Here is a 25,421-nt window from a genome sequence, read left to right as displayed (position 1 = left end):
TAATTTATTCTAAATAAATATAATAATAATTATATTAAGTATGATCAGCATCAGAATAATATTGATAACATATAAATTGGAGTCAGATTATAATTTAACCACAGAGATCAGAGAAATAAATTAAACCCTAATAAATGGAATTATTCTTCTAGAATCGCTACGGACGGAAAGAACACGTGAATCCTTCACCACGCCATCGGATTCCGTTGTTGGGCCAGTGGGTGGCACCTTACACTACTTTGTTCTTTTCAATTTTATATGCTTGTAATTTCTTGATTCGTTCTTATTTTATTTTTCCACATCATTTTTTTGCTTATCTGAAAATTATTCAACCCATACCTCAAAAACCATAATTTTACAATATAGTACTGGTTAAATTACATTAAGTCATTTTAAATTAGATGTAGGCCTTCAGGTCCACAACTTAAAATTGTATGGCCTTGCGACTGATGGTCTGATTATGGCAAAATAAAATTATTGCAGATGTAAAAAATTAAGGGAATGCTACTTATTACAGCTTTCCACATTTATCAACCCATTTAATTAAACATGGTTTTGGTTACTAGTCAAATGTTTACAGAGGCCACAACGCCCCTCGAGCACCCTTCTCACCTTTTTCACCCCTGACCCGTTTTCATGCCTGTTAAAAACATGTTACATTTCATATATAAATCACACCTGAATAAATGTCGCAGGGCCAGCCAAACAAATGAAAACAATGTGAGACTTATAGTCTAGGAAATATGGTTTATTTTTTTTTCATGTGGAGCCTCGGAGTTTCATCTGAAATCACAAAAGATTTCACAGTTAATATCTGCCATTCATATAAACACGCTTCAGAAATGTCAACGCATAACACAAAACTTAATTTGTTATGTACTTGACAAAGATGAGAGGAGGAGCATTACCTCTGTCTTTATAATGTGATTGGCCATACTAATGCGGACGGGTGAATCATTTATGGTCACCCGCCGGGACTCAGTCGACCCCTTGACCTGGTCCGAAATGCCAATTTCTGCCCCCCGAGGCCTGCCGGATTTCTTTAATTTTTGCTATGAATTGGGGGGGGACAAAACACTCAATATAGCCAATAAAGCAAAAAAGTCGTGCCTTCTATTAAGAGCAACCAATCAGCAATCACTAAAGAAAAATGACACTCTGTGTAAGTCAAGTCTGATGTCATCTCAAAACAATTATATGCATTTACTTACCCAGGAGCCAGCCATCGCGAACGGCACCTGCTCCAAGTCTATTTCCTACACTGCTGTGCACTAGAATAAAAGAGTCATGTGTAGAACCAGGCCACCGTGCCGCGACATTATAGATGATTTGCACATTTATTGAATGCACATGTTTGCGATTCACATAAATGAATTCATCTACATATGGAGCCCTTATAGCAATATGAGTGCAGTCAATTGCACCGATTACATTGAGGAAACCGGACATTGCTGCAAATTGCCTTTTAATATTGGCCTGTTCTCCGACAGTGTAAGGAATTATGGCAGTAGAATTGGCTGGCTACCAGTGACTTACTGGGATTCAAAGGATCTTGAAGAAATCTTGTTAGCTGTGGAGAAAAAAAGATACCATTAACATTCAGATTCAGATTTAATCAAAGATATAAAATGTACAAATATGAAGCACTAGCATTGCTATGAATTGGGGGGGGGGTCAAAACGCTCAATATAGCCACTCAAGCAAAAAAAGTCGCGCCCTCCAGTAAGAGCAGCCACTTGGCAATCACTAAAGAAGAATGACACAAGAAGTGTGCTCAAGATCATCTGGCGCTGTGCAGGCCGATCAGCGAGGTTTGCCGCTTGCAGTCGAGGGGGAAAGCTAAAGACGGAGCCATCAAGCCGGACACCTGCTGCTTGCCATAGTGACGTGTGCGCCGCGTTCCCTTTTTTTATCGAGAATGAAGTGAATTAGATGGTGAATTTCATAAAAACAAATCTTTCAATAAAAAGCTGCAACCAGAAACTTATTATATCGAATATTTGAATTGCTGCTTATACTGTATGCCCAAAAATAATGGGAAACCAGACTACATTATTAAAATACCAATATAGTTTGGTATTTTGCTTCTTTTTATTTTATTACACCAATAAGGATGTAACGATACATCTCAGTACGATACTTCACGGTACAAAAATGATGGGGATATTCATACGATGCTGTTCTTTTTATTTTATTCAGTATATGACCTACTCTGTGACAGCGTCACTTGTGCTTCACCGCAGTCACACAGACATCGCTTGAATCACCAGCAGCTTAAACTGAAGGTCAGCAACATGGCTTAGGAAGAAACAGAAATTGATATAGATGACACCCCGTCATCTTTTAAGTCCGACGTCTGGCAGCATTTTGTTTTCATTTCACTCGACGACAATTTTAATCAGTCGCATGGACTTGTGCCCAAAAATTTGTCCGGACGCGCGCTTCTGTCCGTTCGGCCGCTGACAGCTGCATACAAAAGTCCAGGTGATGCCACACAATTGAAATATCTTATGAAAACATAACAAAAAGTAAGTTTCTAAATAATAATGATAATCTTATTTTGACTCGATCACTATTGGCTCCTCTAGATGGACATCAGAAATGTTTAGTGCAAAGCAGGGAAAGGGAAGCAGAAATGAGAAATGATGAGTTTAAGGGAGTTTAAAAAACGGCGCTGCATTTTGCTGTGTTTTCTCCTTATAGCAGAATCAGCTTAAAATACACCATCATAAATAATACGTGTTTGATATCTTTTAAAACTGTGAAGGGTCTTCTTTATTTTGTATACATTTACACTAACAACAGATCTTTGTGTTTTGTCAAATAAGGAAAATAAACAGGGTGCACATTCAGACATTTCTGTCTCCGCCAGCTGTCTCTCTAAACACGTTACAAAAATCAATTGAAACTCTGCGAATTCATCGTCACACAAACATGATACACATATCCAAAGAAAGCCTGAAGTGTGTACTTTTAAACAAGCTAATTTTAATCAAAAACAAATATTGCCTGTTTATATAATCTGCATTGAAATAAAGAGAGTACTGTTTTTTCCTGACTGACTTCATTATCTTTAATGCGGTCACACCCACAGGCTGTACCCGCTGTTCACATGGTAATGAACAGACAAACATTTCAAACAATCACAAACAAAGTGTGGAGTTTTATCAGATTTGAAGACTTTACCACATGCTGATGATAAACTTTATACACACACGTGAGGAATATCTTCATTTATGTCTGGACATTGAGAAAGAGAAGCGTTTATCTTTAACATTAACGTTACCCAAGAAGAACAATGGAATACGCATTGGAGGAGGATATATTTCTGAAGTAAGTAACTTAGCAAATATTAATGATGATAAATATCATGTAATATTCTAATGGCTTGTGCAGATCAGCCTACATAAGCAAGCTCAGCAGGCTGCACGCTTCGGAATAAAAAACGTTCGCATTGTTTACAAACAAGGATACATGAACTCGCGTAATGGCGGATAACTGTTACATGTCGTACAGTGTTAAATACAGTCATTCACATTCGTATCCTTCATGGAAACTTTCAGTAAGGCTGCACTGTAGGATCTTTTAACTCATTCACCGCCATTGACGAGTTATCTCGTCATTTATGAGTTCATATTTAACATATGCCTTTCTGGACGAATTTCAAAGTGAATACCGCTTTTATCCACCAGATGGCGCCAAAACGAATTTATCAAAAACGGAAGTTAAAAAGATTTTATGATTCATTTTAACTGCCTTTATGTTTGATAGTCATTCTGAGTCTGATTTCTAACATAAATTGCGTTTTTTAAAAGGAATTTTTTAAGCTTTTTGCTCAATGTTGTATTTTTGAAGAGAAATATCCATATTTCAGTGGTTAAATTAAGTAGAAAAAGTAAATATATAATGAAACGTTTTTTCCCCATTTTGTTTGTTTGTTTATTGTTTGTTTGAAAGCAGAGGAAGTTTTCTTTCATTTGATATAATTTGTATGTTTATATATTTATAGAAAATAATTTTTCCTGCAAGGAATTTTGTGAAAATTGTTAAAATCACAAAAATGCAGGTGAGCAACTTTTCTCAAAGGCTGGCAGTGAATGAGTTAAGTGTGTGCTGTAATATGATTCCATATATTGTTTACATGCAACGCAATTCCACACAGTGCGCTTTACACGGAAACTCGAGTCCTCGCGCACATGGACGCTATATGCGATGTGTTTTTAAAGTTCACAAGGTTTTTAAATATCACAAGGGCCATGGTCAACACTGATAATTGCTGGGCAGACCATCACCTTATCCACTCTAAAATGTTAATTAGACTCAAGAGGAAGAGGAGAATGCAAAAAAAGCATGACTGAACCTTGACAGCCTTGATGAAACTGCCACCCAGCAGCAACTTCAGGCTGCTCTTGGGGAAAGTTTTCAACAGAAAAACCCTGATGACATTGATGGGCACTGGAGTCTGCTAAAGTCTACCATCCTTGCCACTTGCAAAACCATTCTTGGGTACAAGCCCAGAAAACACCACGACTGGTTTGATGAGAATGACACAGAGATAGAACAACTCATCTCCAAGAAAAGGAAAGCCTTCTGTGCCTGGCAAAATGATGTAACCTGCAAAGCCAAAAGGTTGACTCACTCCAGAGCCAAGGCAGATGTCCAGAGATGGGTAAGGGAGCTAAAAAACTCTTGGTGGACGGAAAGGGCTCTTGAAATACAGAGAATGGCAGACTCTGGTGACACCAGAGGTTTTTTAAGTGCTACCAAGGCTATCTATGGTCCACACTGCCATGGCCTAAACCCCCTGCGTACAAAGGAAGGTCAGAAGTTACTGAAGGAGAACGAGTCCATTAATGCCCGATGGAAGGAGCATTTCCAAGAACTCCTAAACAGGGTCAGCTCAACTGAATTGGACATTATCAAACACATCCCCAAAAGACCTATTAGAGAAGACATGGGGGAACCTCCAACTATAACAAAGGTTCGAAATGCCATCAGGAGCCTTAAGAACAACAAGGCTCCTGGTCCAGATGGTATCCCAGCTGAAATCTTAAAGGAGGGTGGACTGGAACTCTTGTATCACATTCATGCCCTACTCCTCAAAGTCTGGGAAAAAAGAAGAACTTTCCTCAGAGCTCAGGAATGCTCTAATAGTGACTATTCAAGAAGGGTGACAAGACTGAATGTAGAAATTACAGGGGTATCTCACTCCTGTCAACGACAGGTAAAGTCCTTGCTCGTGTTCTTGCAAATCGACTACTACCACTGTCTGAGGAAATACTCCCAGAATCACAATCTGGCTTCCGTCCATCCAGAGGTACAGCAGACATGATTTTCACAGCACGGCAACTACAGGAAAAATGCCGTGAACAAAGGCAGCCTCTGTGCATGGCCTTTATAGATTTGACAAAGGCTTTTGATATGGTAGACTGCCACGCCCTGTGGAGTATACTATCAAGGCATGGTTGTCATGACAAGTACATCAGAATACTGAGACTCCTACATGATGGCAGTCACTCACAGTGCTCAGCAATGATGGCTCTGAGTCTGAGCCTTTCACAGTGGAAACAGGAGTTAAACAGGGATGTGTTATTGCACCCACCCTGATTGCCATCTTTATTGCAGCCATACTCCACTCATGGGTGAGGAGCTGCCACAAGGCATTCCAATCGTGTACATAAATGGCAGACTCTTTAACCTTTATAGGTTCAAGGCCAAGAGTAAAATCATCCACACCACCGTTACAGAGCTTCAGTACGCGGATGATAACGTCATTGCTGCACACTCCGCAGAAGACCTTCAGGGCATTCTGAATGCTTTTGCCAAGGCGTACAGAGCCCTGGGCCTAAAGCTAAACATCAAGAAGACCCAGGTCTTATATCAACCTCCACCCAACCGGTCAGCAACCCAGCCAACCATAAAGGCCACTTCACACTGGTCAGACAGACTCCAACAGACTGTGTGAAACCCCTGTTGGCAGTTGTTGGATCAAAGTCAATGAGACTTTAGAATGTGGTTGTCTGTTGGTGTCTGATGGAGTTGGTAGTTGTCTGACCAGTGTGAACTGGCCTTAAGAGTGAATAACACCACACTTGAAAACGTGGACCACTTCCTTTACCTCGGCAGCTTTCTTTCCACAAAAGCTGACATAGACTCTGAGGTTAACCACCGGCTGAGTTGTGCCAGCAGAGCCTATGCCAGGCTCAGGAAGAGAGTCGAAGACAGAGACCTATCTGTCCAAACAAAACTCCTGGGGCCTCATTTATCAACATTGCGTAGAACATGTTCTATATTTGTACCTACGAATGAAATTTAGAATTTGCCCTAGTACAAAAAAATCGAGATTTATCAAACATGCGCACGTGGTTTGTACGCACATCAGTAAGTAATCCTTGATGATAAATCCCACTTGATCTTAAGCACCATGCTCGTGCACGTTCATAATCATTTGCATTCCGAAACGCCTCCAATGAACCATATATGGTGACAACACCTCCCGTTATATGTCACGTGGTTGTGCTTTTTCCCTAATCGCAATAATGACAAAGAGCGTAAAAGAGAAATTTTACAGACACAGAAATTGTGTTACTGGTGGATGAGGTTAAATCCTAATAACACATCCTGTTTGGTTTACTTAGTGCGAGAGGAATGACTAACAAAAGAAAACAAATCTGCATGGGAACATGTTACCAGTGAGTTTAATTCCATTGAATATGAGGAGAGAACACTTCCAGAAATAAAAAAGTGGTTTGACATTAAATTATCAGCAAAAAAAAACGCATCACAGCACACTGACGTGAAACGAGTGCAACTGGAGGAGGACAGACAACTTTCCACCTTGGACAGCAGCATATAACCAGCATCATTGGCGCGATCTTTGAAAACGCGCTACCGGTGGAATGGATTATTTGCCAAGTCTTCCAATAACGCAAGATCAGTGGTGGACGAATTACACAAATCGTGTACTTGAGTAAAAGTAAGGATACCCAGGGTAAAATATTACTCAAGTAAAAGTAGAAGTACTTGCTTAAAATTTTTACTTGAGAAAAAGTACAAAAGTATCTGCCTCAAAATGTACTTAAAGTGACACCATGTAATTTTTCAACCTTCATAATACATTTTCAAGACCCTTGTGATAGTACATCGACTTTAAATAGGTTGAATGACATGTCTACCATAGCCTGACGGGGTCTGTATCACTTTTACTCGTATTTTAAAACTTAGGGTTTGTGGTAGTAACCAGAGCACAAAAAAAACTACAAAATTCGACTGCTTTACGGCATACGTCACTTCCTCCACACAATTTGTTTTTAACGTGAATTTTGCTGGAGGCTACTTAAGGAGTGTGGAGAGCAGTTTCTATTATGTGACTCTGTGGCACAGTCTTTAGTGTCACGGACCTATGACACGGGCGACCCGGGTTCGATTCCCCTTTAAGGCAATTTTTTATATAAACTGTTGATTCATACATAAATGCGATGTTCTTTATAAATTACGGCGATTATATTGCATATAGTTCCCTGTATTCAGATGCTGTGTTCACGTATTTACCTTTCTTTTTACTGTGTCTATGATATTTACATTACAATCCAGGATGCTATAGCACTCAAACTTGCTCACAGTGTAAAACCAAACCCTATTCATTCACCAATCAGATCCGAGCGTTTCTCTCTTCTCTCTTCCTCATTTGCTGCGTTCCGCTGTCACTCGCGTGACGTATTACAAAGCGGCAGACCTAAACGCATCGGTTTACTTGGATTTGGAGCGATTTTCACACAAAAAAGAGGAATAACGAGCGCCATTGCGGAAAATCCTGGTGGCGAGGGAGAGAGAGAGGATGCAACAATATTTGTTTGGAAAAAGGCAAGGAAATACGTCTGGTCGTTTCTGAATTGGAAGGCTGCAGCCTCCGGAGGTCAAATATGCAGGCTGCACACGTCATCAAGCCTGGGTTATTAAGGTAAACTGAGCATTACATTCGCAAGTCATAAGCATACTGCAACAATTTACGATTAACTAAGTATAATAGTCAACTTTGTAATTGTTAATATTGTGAAATAAGACAGTCTTGATGACGTATTAGAAATACGACATCCGGAGGCTGCAACCTTCAGATTGAGAAATGGCTTCTGCCACGACGAGTTCCTCATCAGAAAGTTGTAACATGACTGCGTTTCTCACTGTTGTCTCAAAATGTTGATCGTTTAGCATTTTAAATGTTTAGTTTTTAGTTTAGTTTTAAGGTTGGCCAGTTCCTTTCCTTTGCAACAGTGCTGCGGCGCTTGTGGTCTCTAGGGGCGCTAGAAGTGAAAAATACGTGTCTAGCACCCCCTAGTGGCCAAAAGTTTCATGGTGTCCCTTTAAGTACAAAAGTACTGCGATTTATTATGGCCGTATCATTTTTGTCACAAAACTCAAATTATGTGAAATAACTCTCTTGGCTAACCAATCAATGAATAGAAGGACATTAATAAATCAGACACTGATGTCTATTAAAATTATCATAAGCCTAAAACCTTAAAAACAAAAAATTTCCTTTAGCATCAAATGAAATAACAGGATTTGAGAGCAGTAAGTCTCATTTCAAGATTTATTTGTTAAATAATTTATCAGTTTAAGTGTAATAAAAACTTGACTTAAGCACAGGTTCACAATAGTTTTCAAAACATTATACATAACGTTATCTAGAAATCACACTCCCTTTCTTTGACAAATAAAACAAGCCTTACAGAATATAATTTCAAAAACGTTTCATGTGCTTTATCATGTCATATGTATATTGTAATACATAATTAAATGTATTTATATATTTTGGAAGCAAAACTTTTGAAAATATTAATAACAATCTCAGTTAATAGGGAGCACTCCAATCCACCTGCCTGTTTAAGCATCATACACTGCATGGCTAGTCAAAATGTCATTTATATTTTGCTACAGTGTTGATAGTGATTAATTGTCATTTCAAAATAACAGAGCACTGAGCTTCAAATACAATGAACTTAAGTGAAACAGCTAACTATACGGCTAAAAATAGCTTCAGCCTGCATAGCTTAGTTCATTCATGATAACGTCGTATATATTTTAGCAACACAATTAACAGTTTTCTGCAAGCTACTGTTAAGATTGCTCATTTAAAACGAAGTTTAATAATAACTAGAAAATGCATTTCGGGACGAACTGCAAAAGTGTGCTTGCTCTGGTGCCGCCGATTTAGTTTGTGCATCCTCACATTGGAGTCCCAAGTTCATGTACAAAGTTTGGTTTCAATACGTGAAAGCGTTCCTGAGATAAACTACTTCCTGTTTTGGCGGCGTCGACGCACATTTAGTTTTTGCGGTTAACTTATTTACTCACTTAAGTACACATAACCAAAAGTTTATAATATGGAATATAACATTGTTTTATGCAGTTTTTTGTCAATGCTAATTATTTCACGACCTCTATTTAAACTATAACCGCCATTTTAATAGCTGGCAAACATTAGGCTAGCTTCTAATAAGAGAAATTATACTTTTAGATTTCGTCAGGGCAGTAAAATCAGGTGTATGTTTGTCAGCGCGATACGCATGCAGTGATGCAGGTGCTGGGCTGTGAGCGATGGGCGATTAACTTACTATCTGTCTGATTATTTAGGCTTCAACGTGGCAAACTCAGCCTAGATTCATGAAGATTTTAACAGAGGTGGAAAGAGTAGCCAAAAACTTTACTGAAGTTAAAGTAACTAAATAAATAATTACTCAAGTAGAAGTAAAAAGTATGCAATGAAAATAATACTCAAGTAGCGAGTTACTAGTTACTCATGAAAAAATAAATCTAGATATATGCACACACACGCGCACACACACACACACACACACACACACACACACACACACACACACACACGCACACACACACACACACACACGCACACACACACACACACGCAGTGCCCTCCATAAGTATCAGAACAATAAAGACAAGATTTTTCTGTTTGATGTGGAGACCAGAAATTGGTAAGATAAATATCAGTATACCAGAAGTTTAGAATGTCACATTTTATTAACCTTTGTTTATGTTTCAACACATACATGCTTTAACAACAAAGAACAACAGCATTAAATGCTGACTTATGTGTATTGTACACAAATGCACATAAGTGAATCAAACTGATCCTACATATTTTATGCTTTTCATGTGTAAACAATCAGGACACAGCTCAGTGCCCATTAAAAAAAATAATGCGACAGATTCTGTACTTTTGTCTCATGTTCATCTTTTAATGTTTAGACATTTCTTGACTCCACAGCAAACAGAAGAATACTTATGAAGGGCATTTCTACAGTATGTGTAAAACTGCAACATACACCAACAGTATACAGAAAAATGTAGCTTGTAGCTGAAATATCAGACAAGTAAACTGACAACAGTTTTGTATATGTATAAAGTTGGAATCTCCTAAGATGGTCTGAGGACATTGACAGTTTACACTTAGACAAAACTCATGTTTTCTTACGTTGTCATGTCACGTGTGTTTTGTGAGAATCACTTACATCATACAGTACATTAAACAGCGAATCAGACGTCAATCATCGATGGATTTTCTTCAATCTGTGCTACAGTGTTTCTGGAGGTTGCACGCGTTTAACTGTGTCTGACGACGAACAGGTCGGCGGTCGCGCGTATGTAATGGCGGGTACATGTGTGAAGTTTTGCTTTTAGTTAAAAGATTGGTAAATTCATTTCCACGTCACCCAACACTGGTTATATTCTGCGTGTTTCTACATAGGTTACGAGTAAAACAGCTTCGGACGATTCCGTGTTTGAAGCGATCTGAACAATTCTTTCAAACTGATTCGCGAACCACTTTAAAACATTTGGCCCATTCGCTTTGTAAAGAGTCGACTCAAAAGACTCATTTATTTGCAACACTTTGTAATGAAAACGACTCAAATGAGTCATTAATCCGCGAATGCGCCAGAAACACAAGATAGCAATTTAAAAATAAAATACAAATTTCGTAATTAATTAAAATACCGATGCCAAACGATCACTGCTACCCGAGGACGCGAAACTGACGTCTTTACAAACTAATACGTTTACAATGTATTACATTGATGAAAAAGGGAATTAAACTTGTCGTGCCATATATCACTGAAATAAAAGAAAGGGATTAAAATATGTCTGAATCATATAATTCCTACCTGTATGTGAAAATGCACGTTCTCCAGAGAGCTCGCGTTGATTCAAGCATTCAGAATATAAAATCCATTTGCAGTTTTGCGTCCGAAACCGCATACTGTATAGTGAATAAGATGAAGTTTACGATTCTAAAAATATGTATCCAGGAATCTGTCCATATACGATACGAAGCTTGAGTGGCAGCAGAGGTTACTGAGTCCTCCACGGGCTCGCAGCAGAGTCTGAGGCTGTCGCCTCTTCTCCGGGCTTCTCTGCTTTCTCTTCCTCAGCTCTTCGCTGTATTGTGGCTCTTAAAGGAACACATGATTCTCTCAACAGCTCTTTTAAATTCCATTTTGCCATTTTAACATTAAAACTACATCCCGCCATTGTTATTCAAACTTTTCCACGGAGCAAAAGCCTGTTAGCTTAGCTTCTAAAGATGGCTGCCGCTATCTTTACATTCTGTCTAAAAAACACGTTTGAACGTAAAGGCTGCCCTCTACTGGTAAAGGCTAATGACATTTTTTAATTTTACACAGGTTTTAATTGGACATTTTAAAGTGAAAATAACATAATATAGACATGTTTCTGCAATGTTTTTTTTATCTTGGGCATCTTCACATTGGAGTAAAGAGTTCATATAAACATTTTGGTTAATAAATGTTACAGACATATTGAGATTTGAACTTCTTCCTGTTTTGGCGGCGTTGACGCACATTTAGTTTGGGCTGTGGCGCGCAAACGCTTCCGAAAATCAAAAATCCTTCTAGTAACTTTTGTGAGGCTCGGTCCAAGGATCGCGTACGTGGAATTTCATGAAGTTTGGACAAAATTTGTGACCTGTGAAACTTTAAGGTTTTGTGTTCTATCCAATATGGTGGCCGAACGACATGGATCTGTGACTTCATCTTCTCAAGCAACTTACACCGGTACTGCCCGAACATTTTAAAGTTTGAACGGTGTCTCTGCGTCAAACGGTCTGGTCGCTAGAGCTGGCCAAAAAAATCTACCCGGGAAAAATAATAATAATAATAAAACTTAAGAAGAACAATAAGTGTGCTTTTGCAAGCACACTTAATAATCGAGTGCTCGTATCACGTTAAGAATAAATGAGAAAGCAATAGTAACGTTATACGAGTAGTTTTATTAACTTTTACCTCGCGCCAAAACAATAACAACACAAAAGACACTAAATATGAATAAAAAAACAAGTACTAGTTTGATCATGACACCAAATACTGCTGATTTGATCTCATTTTGACGATCAAAAACAAACAAGGCCAACATGAGAGCCGGGGTATCTCTGTCAGAAATGTAGCCCAGAGAGGGCGGTGGTCAGCGGGGCGAGTGAACACTGATGTTCGCTCATGCTTTGGTTCTCATTCGTACCGAATCTCACTAAGCAAACGTTCAAACAGGTGCTATCTTTACTAATCGACTGCAGATTTAAATATAATACAGCTACATTCTCGACTGAACTAATCTTAAAACTACACTTTGTGACCAAGAAACAGTAATATAAAGAAACGGCTTTTCCGTCCATTGAGTTGTTATGAGCTTCAAAGCAGCCGAAAGTTTTACCTGTCATTCTGGCCGCCCTCAAATCCGTGGCGGAAGAAGTAGTTCTCAAACAAAGAGGCTTTTAAAATAACTCCGTTGTTGTTTTCCAGTTTTCGTTTTTCAAACGTGTGCCGTCGAACTGTTGTATAAAAGCAATATCGCTCTCAGAGTCGTGTGATATAGCTCTATATCATCACGGCTGTGATTGCTTAAATATATATATGTGTGTGTGTGTGTGTGTGTGTATATGTGTGTGTGTATATGTGTGTATATGTGTGTATGTGTATAGTATATAGTTTCTTGTTAACACATACGCCACTCTGTATTTACTGTAAAACTGCTTCCCTATAATGTTAAAAAAGATGATATAGAAACCAATCTGAACTGAATATAAAGATGGAATATACCAGATTTTCAATAATTTTGGACTCAAAAAATAATCTCTTACTTGTTTGTGATCCACTAGGCATATGTGTGATGGAGTTTGCTCATGATTTTTCTTCTTATAACTAACACTTCTCTTAAATAGCAGTAAGAGTTTCCTCCTGAAACTTATTCACAAAGCTGCTGAGAGCAACTTTAGTTTGTGTCCATTAGTGTGTGCAACAGATCACTTTAGTAGCTTTATCGCTATTAACATTTGCAAGGCTTATAAACACATGCAAATGATAAACTTTCTACATAAATAGTTATTTCTGATAGTTATTTCTGATTAATTGACTGATTATTATTGATGCGATTAGTTTCACGTATGCATGATTTTCCCGCTTTCCCATAAAAAAAAGAGTGTCTTTTCTGACTGCGTGGACCAGCCTTCCATCTGTCAAGCATTAAGAATTTGTATCAACAGTATTTCATGCAATATTTGGCCATTTTAACACGTTTAGTGTCTCAGCCAATCAGATTCGAGAAGCAGACAGAAGTGTTGTATGATCAAATTTATTATCTGTTGGTGTTTAACATGCTTTTAATGCATAAGTGCTCCCAAATGTACTGCACATAACATGACATGCATACCAGTATATAGCATGAATTTCACTTTCACTGTTTGATGACAAAACAAAACATTTGGTTTGACCTTAACCCTGGGATAACAGCATGTATCATGTTTGTGAACTGTTGCTCACATCAGATGCATCACATGAGCACAGTGACACACGCTTACCGGTCCTCCCGCGAAAACTACATGCGATCCTGTGGGTCTTGGGCGATATTGGATATTAACACCCTTTGTAGGACACTAAAATAAGAAGAAAACAAGAAGAATGATGTGCAAACAATTCTGCAGTTTTAAGTCATTTCAACAAAAAAGTTCTAGTTTATATGTGCCTGACACACACTGACATGTTAACTTAGCTGTTGGAGTTAGTTGTCAAAATGTCTGGTTGTTGCATTTGGTTGCACTAATATAATATAAGTATATATGTATCTGGCCATCCGCTAACATCTTCTATACACTCCATTATAGTACACAGATTTAGTAGCGGTGTTAAAAAGGTGATAAAGTCGTTTTTTTAATCACTTTCTCAGTCTGTGTTAAAATCACTTTCACTGCTGATTCTTGCCATACTTCTGTTGCCAAGATTACAATTAAAAACTTTAGAATTAAAGAAGAAATAATGTGGTGATGTATTAACTCTTTCCCCACAACTGACGAGTTAACTCGTCAATTAACTCATTCACCGCCAGCCTTTTTGAGAAAAGTTGCCCACCTGCATTTTTGTGATTTTAACAAAATTTTCACAAAATTCCTTGCAGGAAAAATTATTTTCTATAAATATATAAACATACAAATTATATCACATTAAAGAACACACCCTCTGCTTTCAAACAAGCAATAAACAAACAAACAAAATGGGGAAAAAACGTTTCATTATATATTTATTTTTTCTACTTAATTTAACCACTGAAATATGGATATTTCTCTTCAAAAATACAACATTTTGAGCAAAAAGCTTAAAAAAATGCGTTTTTGTAAAGAAATTTATGTTAGAGATCAGACTCAGAATGACTATCAAACATAAAGGCAGTTAAAATAAATCATTAACTCTTTTTAACTTCCGTTTTTGATAAATTCGATAAAGCTGTAATACACTTTCACTTTGAAATTCGTCCAGAAAGGCATATTTATTAGTTAAATATGAACTCATAAATGACGAGATAACTCGTCAATGGCGGTGAATGAGTTAAGAGAAAACGCTTCGCTGCCAATTGCCAGTTTTTCCGGCAATCCGTAATAGTGTTATTATCCACCAGGTGGTGCTTATAAAACCTGGAAAGTATAGACCTTTTGCGAGTCGACGTCACAGTTACGTCACGCACGCAATGTGGTGGCAGAAAAGCAGTGGAAATGAATGAGACACGAGTGAAACTAACAATATAACTCACTAGAAAATGTCTTGTTGTACTGTTGAGTGTCAGAATAGGAATGCCAAAATAGATGACCTTCATTTTTATAGTATACCGTCGTCAAAGACACCGTTTGAAGATAAATGTAGGCGTTTATGGTTGCAATAAGCCCTCAACTGGACAGACAGGAGTGATGAAATCATCTGAAAATCTTGTAATAATTTGAGTAGAAAATAATTAGAGAAGATATCCGGTGTTCTGTCTGATCCCTCTATGTGTGTCTCATAGCGTTTTCATCACGTTACGTTTATAATTTATTTAGAAAGATTAAAGATTTGAATGAGTTCATAATATCAATAATATTACCATTTATTAAAGTTTTGATATTTTTTCGTTTTCTATTACTTCTTTTTACCTTCTATCTCAGCCCATGTCTTCCTGTTTGTTCTAAATTATGGTGTTTACTAATAAAAATATATATAGCATACACACGATGTAAAGTGTTAATAATATATAAACAGGCCTATACAAATTAATTCGTATGTAAACATAATAGTTTTAGAACAAACACGTAGGCTAAAAATATAAGGAAGAAATTGAAAACAGGAAATGATAAAATATTTATTATAAAACGGGCAGTTCTGGTTCTTCATTTTGTTTGGTTGAAACGCGTTCTAAGCCGTGATAAAATACACCGGTAACCTCACGGTTCAGACCACATTACATAAGTATCACTGCGCCACTGTTGCTGCGTACTGATTTATGAAAATAAACACCACAGTCTTAAATCATATTTTTAATTTGTCTACAATTGCACAATTAATGGCGATATCCAGATGAATGTCAATAAATATTGTTGAGTCATCTCGTCGATAAAGAGAAAACGTTGTCTGAGGATTTTATAACTCAAGTTCATACGTCCGCTATTATCCACTGGGTGGCGATCTTACCCAACTTAAACACTGACGCATTCACTGAAAACACAGTGTAGTAGCTGTTCATGGCTCTGAATTTGATCTCTTACTAAAGTTCTTCACAAAAATGGAATTATCTCCGCTTTTAATAAAAAAATTTGAGAGGTGATAAGAGATCAAATGAAGGTAGGATGAAATGTTTTTTGGTTTGTTTTTGTTTCAAAGCGGATGGTCTGTTCTTTCATTTGATATTTTATGTTTATATAAAGAAGATAATTTTCTGTAAGGCATTAAACTAAAACTGGGTGGCAACTTAAAAAAAAACGCTGACGGGAAAGAGTTAAGCATGCTTCCAAGCATATTTGATCATCACTTCAACAGTTGCACGATATAAATGTTAATGTATAAATTAGATGAATGGTGATTTATAAAATAAACACCACAGTCTTAAATCATATTTTCATTGTGTCTTTGCTGCGTCTGTGTTGGTTGGGAACTGCGCTCTGTTTCAGCCACACTTGATTCTGAGGAACTACTTTGTTTGGCGGAAGACTAATATTTGTACTAATATAATTACAACTTTTTTGGGTTTTATTTTATAAAATCCCGCTAACGTTGTGCATATGAAGTAACCATTTTATAAACGCAATAAACCCCTCGAAGCGTTGGGTTACCAGTGCATTTTATAACAGCTAAGGGGCTTCGCGTCGTGCCTAACAACGCCCCTTAGCTGTTATAAAATGCACTGGTAACCCACTGCTTCTCGGGGTTTATTGCTTTAATAAATGATATTATACAGAATACATGATAGTATAAGTACTTCAGCGATTCATAATGTAAAAATAATTGATTTACCAATAAAGAACAATACATATACATTACATAAATGCACACATACAGTATCAGTAGCCAAGCCATTAAACTTTCTGCCACCAGTTGGGCTCCGCCTACAAAAAACGTCATCTCTGTCAGTTCAAACTCCAGATTCAGAGCGATCCTCAAAACTGACGCGATCTCAAAAGCCCTTCACAAAAATTGAATTATTTCAGATTTTTGCTTAAATTTTGTTTGGTGTTTTTGAAGAAACCTACCCATATTTGAGAGGTGATAACAAGAGAACAAATTAAGATAGGAGGAAACAGTTTTTTGTTTAAAAGCAGAGGTATTGTTTCATATGTTGTATGTAAAAGATTAACATTTTCTATAAGACATTAAACTTCTGTGAAAATCATAAAAAAAGCTGGCAGTGGCTGGCAACTTTTTTAAAAACGCTGGCGAGGAAAGAGTGTGAGGTGCAGGGTTGCTACATGGTAGTGGTGTGATAGAAAGAAGAGGATGCTTCATGTGTGTTAGTAAAATAAAGCCAAAAATGTTCACCAAGTTTTCTGCTCTGTTGCATGACAGAATTTTTGATTACCTATTGCTGCATTTATTTTGTCTGTGTGATAGGCTGTTTAAATCAAATTCTTTAAATAAAGCACAACAAGTAGAAGCATACTTGTTTTATACTTTATGTACTTCAATCATATTTCTAATACAATACTACTCTTTTTCCTGAGCTTTGCCAACCACAAGTTCCTCCTCTGATATTTTCTTGCATTCCTTTCCCTGGTTTTTAATAACTTTTGAAAGTCGATAATATTCCAAATGTTTTTCTAGATCTGTCCTATTGGTACATCCTCAAACACGGCAATGATTAACAATTTTCCTTGACGACGTTCAGGATATACATCAGTGCCTGTGCTCTGTTGTGATGCGGAGTGCCTCCAATATGGCAACTTCCGCTCTGATGACGCGTCGTGAAAACCCTCTATAAAACACATATCTATCGCGGACAACTGCATACTCATGCCGAAAGTGCTGAAAATTATTTGCATGCGTTTTAAAGTTTTGAGCGTTTAAGCAAACTTTATTCAACCAGGAGAAATCATATTGAGACTATAGTCTCTTTTTCAAATTTAAACTTTCTGCTCTTGACTAAGGAACTGTTATACTCCATATGAATGCGTGTATTTTTCATTTTATACAATAAAGACTGTGAAGTGTTTAATTTTCATTACTTTTAAGAGACCTTTTTAAAAGTGAGATTAAATATCTCTTTGCAGAAGAAATATTTGTTGTGCTTATTTATTTGATTCTCTATTAACACAATAATATACTTAAATACTGCAAGTAATATAACAAAGACAATATCTGTGGTATTAATTTATCTAGAATTTTTTTAAAAAGTTACAGTCATCAAAGAGCTTGCATATTAGCTAAAAAAAAGAAAATCGGAATCGGTATCGGTTGATCACGAAGATAACAAAACGGCAGCAAAAATCCTGATCGGAGCATCTCTCGGGAAAACCTAACTTCAGCATGACACAATAAGAATCAGAATTCTCATCTAAAGTATTCATTTTGTTTGTTTGTTGATCAAAGTAGATGAGGAAAACTAGGAATCTGCGTACTTAACGTGCCGCCATTGTTTGTTTACAGATATCTCGCAATACCCTTCCGCAACTTTTTAAAACCGGAAGTATTGCCCTATGGCAAGCTGCTGCATGTCCGTGTCTGTTTTAAAGATCGCTCTGAATGGGATCTCTATGAAAAGACCGTCACAAAAATGGAATTATCTCAGCTTTTTGCTCAAAATATGGTGTTTTTGCAAAAACCTACCCATATTCAAAAGCTGATTGCAAAAGAACCACTAAAGGTAGGATGAAACGTTTTTTTTTGTTTGAAAGCAGAGGGTCTGTTCTTTCATTTGGTATATTGTGTGTTTATATATTTAAATAAGAACATTTTCTGGAAGGCATTAAACTTTGGTGAAAATCATGAAAAACGCTGGCGCTGGCTGGCAACTTTTTTTAAAAACGCTGGCGGTGAAAGAGTTAAATACTGACCTGATATAATACTGATTCTGGCAGTAACTCATTTTTTCAAAAATGGCGTTTATCGCCTTTTGGAACCAAACTCTTCAAATACACAAACTGATTGAAATACAAAAGAATTTAGCAATTGTTCAAAAATTTGTTCATGCGATTTTATAAATTTATGTTGTAAAATAAATGAATCCATAATAATCGTAATAACCATACAGCCGTGATTATTTAGCACAGGGGTTTTCAAACTGGGGGGCGGGGCCCCCAGGGGGGCCGCGAGATGGTGCCAGGGGGGCCCCAGTTTTATGACATTTTATAAAATACATTAATTTATCATGAATTCTTCGTAATTAAACATAAAAAATAAGGCTACTAACCAAAAGCACTACTTTTTTGTATAATTTAATATGTGTTTTAGTAAAATGTTGAGTTTAGAACAGCTTTTTGTCACAAATTTTCTTTGGGGGGCCGCGAAAGAATGCACCATACACAAGGGGGGCCGCACGCTGAAAAAGTTTGGGAACCACTGATTTAGCAGACTATAACCGAACCATCAAAATCTATAATCGTTGCATCCCTAGTCAGGAGTTTTGAACATTTAAATGGATATTCCACCATTTGGGGAATTAAGCTCATTTTCCACCTTCCCTTGAGTAAAGCAATTTTTAACGTTTTGGAATCCATTCAGCTGATCTCCGGGTCTGGCGGTACCACTTTTTGCATAGCTTAGCGTAATTCATTGAATCTGATTATACCATAAGCATCTTGCCAGCATCACGTTTAATGCTACACTGTGTAGGATCTACTTCCATCTAGCGGTGAAATTCTATGACAACCAACTGAATATTACTTTCTAGACTTTGAGCACATATTTTTGAAAGAACACTTAGATTTAACAAAAAATAAATAAAAAATAAAAAACACTACACAGCGGAGCTTTAAAAGTGACTAAGATTTCCAGAATTTTTCCCATTTAAAACTTGTCTCTTTTAAATTAAAAAAAGTGTCCCTTAAATGAATGTGACTGTAATGGTACCTTCTCAATCATATTTAAAATAATTTTTAATGCATGAAAAACGGAGTCGCTTCTCCCGGCAATTGCGACAATCCTCTCCAGCGACCCAATGGAGACATTAATATGAGCACCGCTCTGCAAAGACAATCGAAATCACAGATAAACAGTTTTACACAGACCAAGAGTTTCAATCATCGCTAAAAAGCAAAAAGGATTGATGAGGGATCTCACCTCTTCACGTAGCTTTTTTATGGTTTCTCCTTTCTGCAAGATAGAAGTGCATTTAAATAAGCTGGACACATGAAGACACATGAACATATCACTAACACAACACTGCTGAATGCTTCATTCTGATTGGCTGACAGACATTGTGCAAGTGGAGGGGATTGATTTTTTATGTGTATAAAATTGCATAATTATAAAGTCATTAAATAGTGAGGCTGACACCGCACAGATGTGCGTTTCAGGTCCGACAGGGACGTTGTTGATGTTGTGCAATGGGCTGTGCGATGTTCACGCTTCATCTGCAAGTACCTCTGGACTCACGGCTTGGTCAAAGAGGTTCGTTTATGCAGCACATTATGTCTCTTGCTGTGGTGGAATATGTGCGCAAGCTGCCAAGTTACGAGGTACACATGCTCACACTCACTTTTATTGTAAATATATAGCCACAACTTTGGAAGTTATGGAAGTTCTTCAGCCAAGACTATGTTCACATTAAAGTAAATCGGCCCAAGGTATACTGAAAAAAATTATTCTTTGCATTTAATAAATTTTTTTAAAGGACAAGTTCGGAATTTTACACTTAAAGCCCTGTTTTCATATTGTTTATGACGAAATAGAACGGTTTTGACAGAAATTTCGACATATGCGGCTGCCCCGAGAATTTTCGGGTGTTTGTTGTTTTACCTCCCACCTCTATAATGGCTGTATAGGTGCACTGAAACAATTCTTCCTAAAATGCATTAAACTTTCGTTTACAAAGACATGAAACTCACCTGAGTGGTCAGGGGTGTTCACTGATAATAGACACTCCAGCCCAGGTGGTGGCGATAACCCACCTCTACCAATTGCAAGAATACAAACAACGTTCCCGGGGCGGAGTACCTGTAATACCGTACCTCATAGCACATCTAATACAAGTCAATGGAGCTGGACAAAAACTACGATAAAACCTTTTGGAAAGCATCTTTTGCAGCGATTTTTGTGTGAGCATATTAGTGAACACCCCTGACCACTCGGTGAGTTTCACGTGCACTGTAAAAAATAAATTGTTGGCTCAATGAATTATTTTTTAGTAACTAGTTCCACAGAAATTTTACGTTCACTCAATTTCTGTCACCAAAGTGTTACCTGGATTGATGTTTTTTAGTTGGCCCAAATTTGACTCAGATTTAAAAAAGTATGTTGGCTCAATTAGCTTTATAGTTCATTCAACTAAAATGTTTTAATCAGTTGAATCTTTAAAAACTTACAGCGAAGACTCTGTCAATTAAAATTTAAGTATTCATTCAATGTTTTATGTGTTACTTCAATTAATATTTATTATTTGGGATTTTTTTAATAACATTTTTTAATTATTTATCAAATAATTTATGCTGGTGTTGTAAACAAAATAATTAACTTCAGTCACATAAAAACAAAAGCTTTTTATTCACTTATCATACAGACTGAACATACAGAATTAAGTCTTCTTTAAATAGAGGGCATAAAACAGTCCAAAAAGCCTCCAAAGTCAGTCAGAACATCTCCAGGGCCATTTAGGAGACTTTCCTCAGCCAGTCCAAGCGGAGACTGTCTCGCTATGTCTCGGGTCTGCCACTCACATCATCTCCGCTCTGGTTTGATAAACAGAGGAATATAAACACACACACATACATAAATAACATGTTTAATATAATAAAGTTTGACGGTGAAAGACTTTATTCCCTAAATAACGTTAATGTTAGGTCAAATTTCCCTCAGACATCACACATTAAACACTATTGGGCGGTTTTCTCGGACAGGGCTTTTCACTGACTAAAATAACTTACTGACATCTCTTAACATATGAGTGCTACTGTTTTGTCTCAAAATGCACGCCAGTATTGTATTATATAAGGTTTGTTTGTAAAAATGTCCCAATTATAATAAAGACCGAGTTCTAAACTCTGTCCGGTAAACCAACCCTATAACGTTATCCAGGCTTTTTATCTTAACTAAAATAGCTCCACTTTACTTCGGTCACATAACATAACACACTTCTAATATATCTTTACAAAAATATCATTACAAAAACGTCGAGTATTTGCGTCTTTGCCAATTAATATATTCTAAAATTAACATTTAATTACAAACACTTACCTGACGTGAACTTGAGGAAACGGCTGACTTGTGTGAATCAGTAAGTGATTCCAGCTGTTGCGTGCGGATTGATCTCAGATGAAATGCCCTGTGATCCAGATCCTTCCGAGTTAAAACATTTTAAATTCAAAATACACAGACGCAGGCGCATACATACATACATGCACACGCGCGAGCACGCGCGCGCGCACACACGCACGCACGCGGGTACACACACGGGTATATTTAGGGTATATTTAGAAGTTTTAAGATTGTTATGATATTGGGACTATTTCTCCACTCGCACCTTCAGCTCTGAAGTTCAAATTCGCAGGCAGTACGCAGCCCAGTTATTACAAATGTGAAAGATATGAAATATCATTCAACAGCGATATCATTTAAGTGCAATCCTAAAATATGATTTAAAACATACCGGTAAACCTTTTATTATTAAGTATAAGAAATTAAAATGAATTAAATTGCATGTTTAAACGCCACAGAGATATCAGAGCCAGCAGTCGATTTCTGATGGGCTTGCCGAGGCGAGGCTGCGCTGGGCGGGGTGTGAGCGCTTAAGTGTCTGTGATTTTCTGGGGCTCATCTGGAGCCGAAAGTGTCCGAGCACATTTTTAAATAGACGCTATCTATATTAACCGACCGCATATTTAAACTTAAAGCACATACATTCACGCCTGAACAACTCTTAAAATTACATTTTGTTACCAAATAACAGTAATATTGTGAGCATTTTGTTGTCAGGAAACATAGCTGTCATAAGTCCACATATTGACCAGATTTGTCTTAATTAGTTCAGTCAACATAGCCATTCTGAATGTTGACTGAATTTGGAAATAACCATTCACTTAATGTTTTAAACACAGATTTATCTAGACTTAAAATAATATGTCTACTCAACTAAGCCCAAACAAGAAAATTGGTTTAACTTATATATTTTTGCCCTTCCAACATTTCATTAATTGGATTTTTTACAGTGTGTTTGCAAATGAAAGTTTAATGCATTTTAGGAAGGATTATTCCAGTGCACCTATAAACCCATTATAGAGGTGGGAGGTGATACAAGAAACACCCGGAAAAAAAACAGGGCTTTAAGTGTAAAATACCGAACTTGTCCTTTGAGGTAAGTGGTTGCAATCAATTATTTTACTTTACTAATTTTTTTTTTTAAATGTAGCTTAAATAAATTGATTGCAACCACTTACCTTAAAAATTTTTTTTTTTCAGTGTAAGATGAGCTTAGAGAGAGGGGGGGCTATAGCCCTGACTGTAGTATCAGCCATAGACACCCACTAATATGATGTAGGTGATATATGTGCACTGCACAAGATTTTTACAAACTGGATATTCCATATTCTTCACAGGTTTCACTTTTATTTTTATACAGGAGAGTACATGTACAGTCAGCATATATGGAGAGATAGAGAGGATTGTTGCAGCCTTCATGTGCTATACTGTAACACTGTTTAACACTGTAAACCCACACAGCAGGAGACTCCTATGCGGATCTGCGTTCAAGTCGTCAAACCCGCGTGACTGTCACATTCGTTTTGGAGCCGCGCAGAGGATCAGCTCCGCCTCCGTCAGCGCCATAAATTCTACTGTCAAACAGCGGATCCTGAACGGACCCATGTCGGATCCTCGGACGCACCTTTACTGAACGGTTAAACGATGCACACCTGTCAATCGAGACTTTCTTGCTGGGACACGGTTGAGCTGAACCCTCTTTTGAGTAAGTATTGATTTATTGATATAATTGTAGCAGTAAACATTGTTTTTTAATCATCCTGTATATACTAATGATTGGAATGACATTGATATTAGGAAAACTTGAGCATGTTCACTAGTGGATAATGGTTAAGCCCTAGCTGTGCATTATTAAGTTTACATGTTGGCAATTTTGGTGTAGTGTATCTGCCATCTTCTTTATAATGAAAATTAATCTTTGGCAATTTACTCATTGTTTGACTGGGTTCAGACTCACGGTCACACTGCAAGATGCCATGTGACCTAATCAGTGACTAAATGAATGCAGGTGTCAGTCAGTGCAGGCACGTGCACACATAGGCTGCGTCCGAAACCGCATACTGTATAGTAGGTACTGAATTAGATGAAGTACCTACTTACTTGGCGTTAAAACAGTAGGTACTGTATAGTATGAATCCTGGTAGTATAAATGAGATTCGGACGTACTACATCCGCCATGTTGCTACATCACGTGACATACGTCGTCATCACGTCGTGTCATTTCAGCGCGAAAACAGCCGCGTGCCTCTTCTTCTTCGTTGGATAACTCCTCGTCCGGGGCATCATGGGATAGTGTAGCGTCCATCGTATGCACACTGCAAAATCTAACCGGAAGTAGTAGGTCATCCGGGTACTTTTCGCATACTGTTTTTCGAATACTATGTATTCGGACATACTACTCGCTTCGCCTACTGCTTTTCGCGTACTATATAGTATGTAGTAGGCGGTTTCGGACGCAGCAATAGACATCAAAGGGGGCTTGAGCACCTGCCGTTTTTATTCCTGGAGAGAAAGTGCCCTTTTTTCTGGGGTGCTTTTAAAAAAAAAAAAAATATATGATCTTTATTCATATAACAACTGATGTCTGTCTGTTTCTTGTGTTTTTTACTTGTTGCTTATTTAATTTAACGTGAATTTATTCAGGAATCATTTAAATGAGATTCTTATATAAAGAAAAATAGCGCTATTTGTGGCACACAAACGGTTAACAGATGAGTCCCGCCTCCAAAATTCACATCGCTAATATGATTGACTTTACCTTTCCTTAGTCCCGCCTCTCCAACTTATTTCGCTTTATGATTGGTTTGTCTACACTCATGCTGCATCATTCGCGCTTCAAGCGCCAAAGCTCAGCCTGAATACGAGACGCGATCATGTGCATGATTATGCAGGCAGGCTATCGGTAAGTGTTTGAGGAAGAAAGCATTCTTATATTAACAGTTTTATGCACAAAATATATAAGTTGCAGTTAGGGTTATACACATAACGATTCAGGGACATTGTTTTCCATGGCAATCCCATATTAACCTGAAGAGTTGCAAACTTGTATCCGTATAGTGTATGTAGTTTAAACGGACTGCTCAGAAAATAATAAAGCACAAACAACAAAATAATTGCTAACTGCAGTAGTAAGCTTTTTTTTGTTTGCGTTTTTTGTAATGGCTGTTAAATAAGTATAATGTGTTATAT

The 25,421-nt window shown here is 37.4% G+C and overlaps 1 protein-coding gene and 1 long non-coding RNA gene across 3 annotated transcripts in view; both read right to left on the bottom strand.

The window, feature by feature from the left end:
• LOC141351610 (poly(rC)-binding protein 2-like) overlaps window positions 1-20,735 on the bottom strand; it is a 125,013-nt gene extending 104,278 nt beyond the window's left edge. The window contains exons 1-6 of one of the 2 annotated variants that reach the window (XM_073858706.1): window positions 20,100-20,735; window positions 19,890-20,003; window positions 13,889-13,963; window positions 1,212-1,570; window positions 909-1,052; window positions 728-783 (exon numbers count right to left, since the gene is read on the bottom strand). In XM_073858706.1, the coding sequence (XP_073714807.1) occupies window positions 1,466-1,570; window positions 13,889-13,963; window positions 19,890-20,003; window positions 20,100-20,186 (381 nt within the window). In that variant the 5' untranslated portion in view covers window positions 20,187-20,735 and the 3' untranslated portion in view covers window positions 728-783; window positions 909-1,052; window positions 1,212-1,465. Of the gene's footprint in view, window positions 1-727; window positions 784-908; window positions 1,053-1,211; window positions 1,571-13,888; window positions 13,964-19,889; window positions 20,004-20,099 lie in introns of those variants that run through there. The other variant, XM_073858707.1, reaches the window with a different exon arrangement.
• Window positions 20,736-21,497: 762 nt separating this feature from the next.
• Window positions 21,498-22,406, bottom strand: LOC141351353 (uncharacterized). Its single transcript, XR_012359580.1, has 2 exons — window positions 22,212-22,406; window positions 21,498-21,706 (listed from the first exon to the last, which is right to left on the bottom strand). It is a non-coding gene; the product is annotated as an uncharacterized lncRNA (long non-coding RNA).
• Between the last annotated feature and the right edge of the window lie 3,015 nt (window positions 22,407-25,421).

Source organism: Misgurnus anguillicaudatus, chromosome 20 (assembly GCF_027580225.2).
Source record: "Misgurnus anguillicaudatus chromosome 20, ASM2758022v2, whole genome shotgun sequence".
Lineage (NCBI taxonomy): Eukaryota > Metazoa > Chordata > Actinopteri > Cypriniformes > Cobitidae > Misgurnus > Misgurnus anguillicaudatus.
The sequence above is the reverse complement of the archived record's forward strand: the minus strand, read 5'-3'. Positions and strand labels throughout refer to the sequence as shown.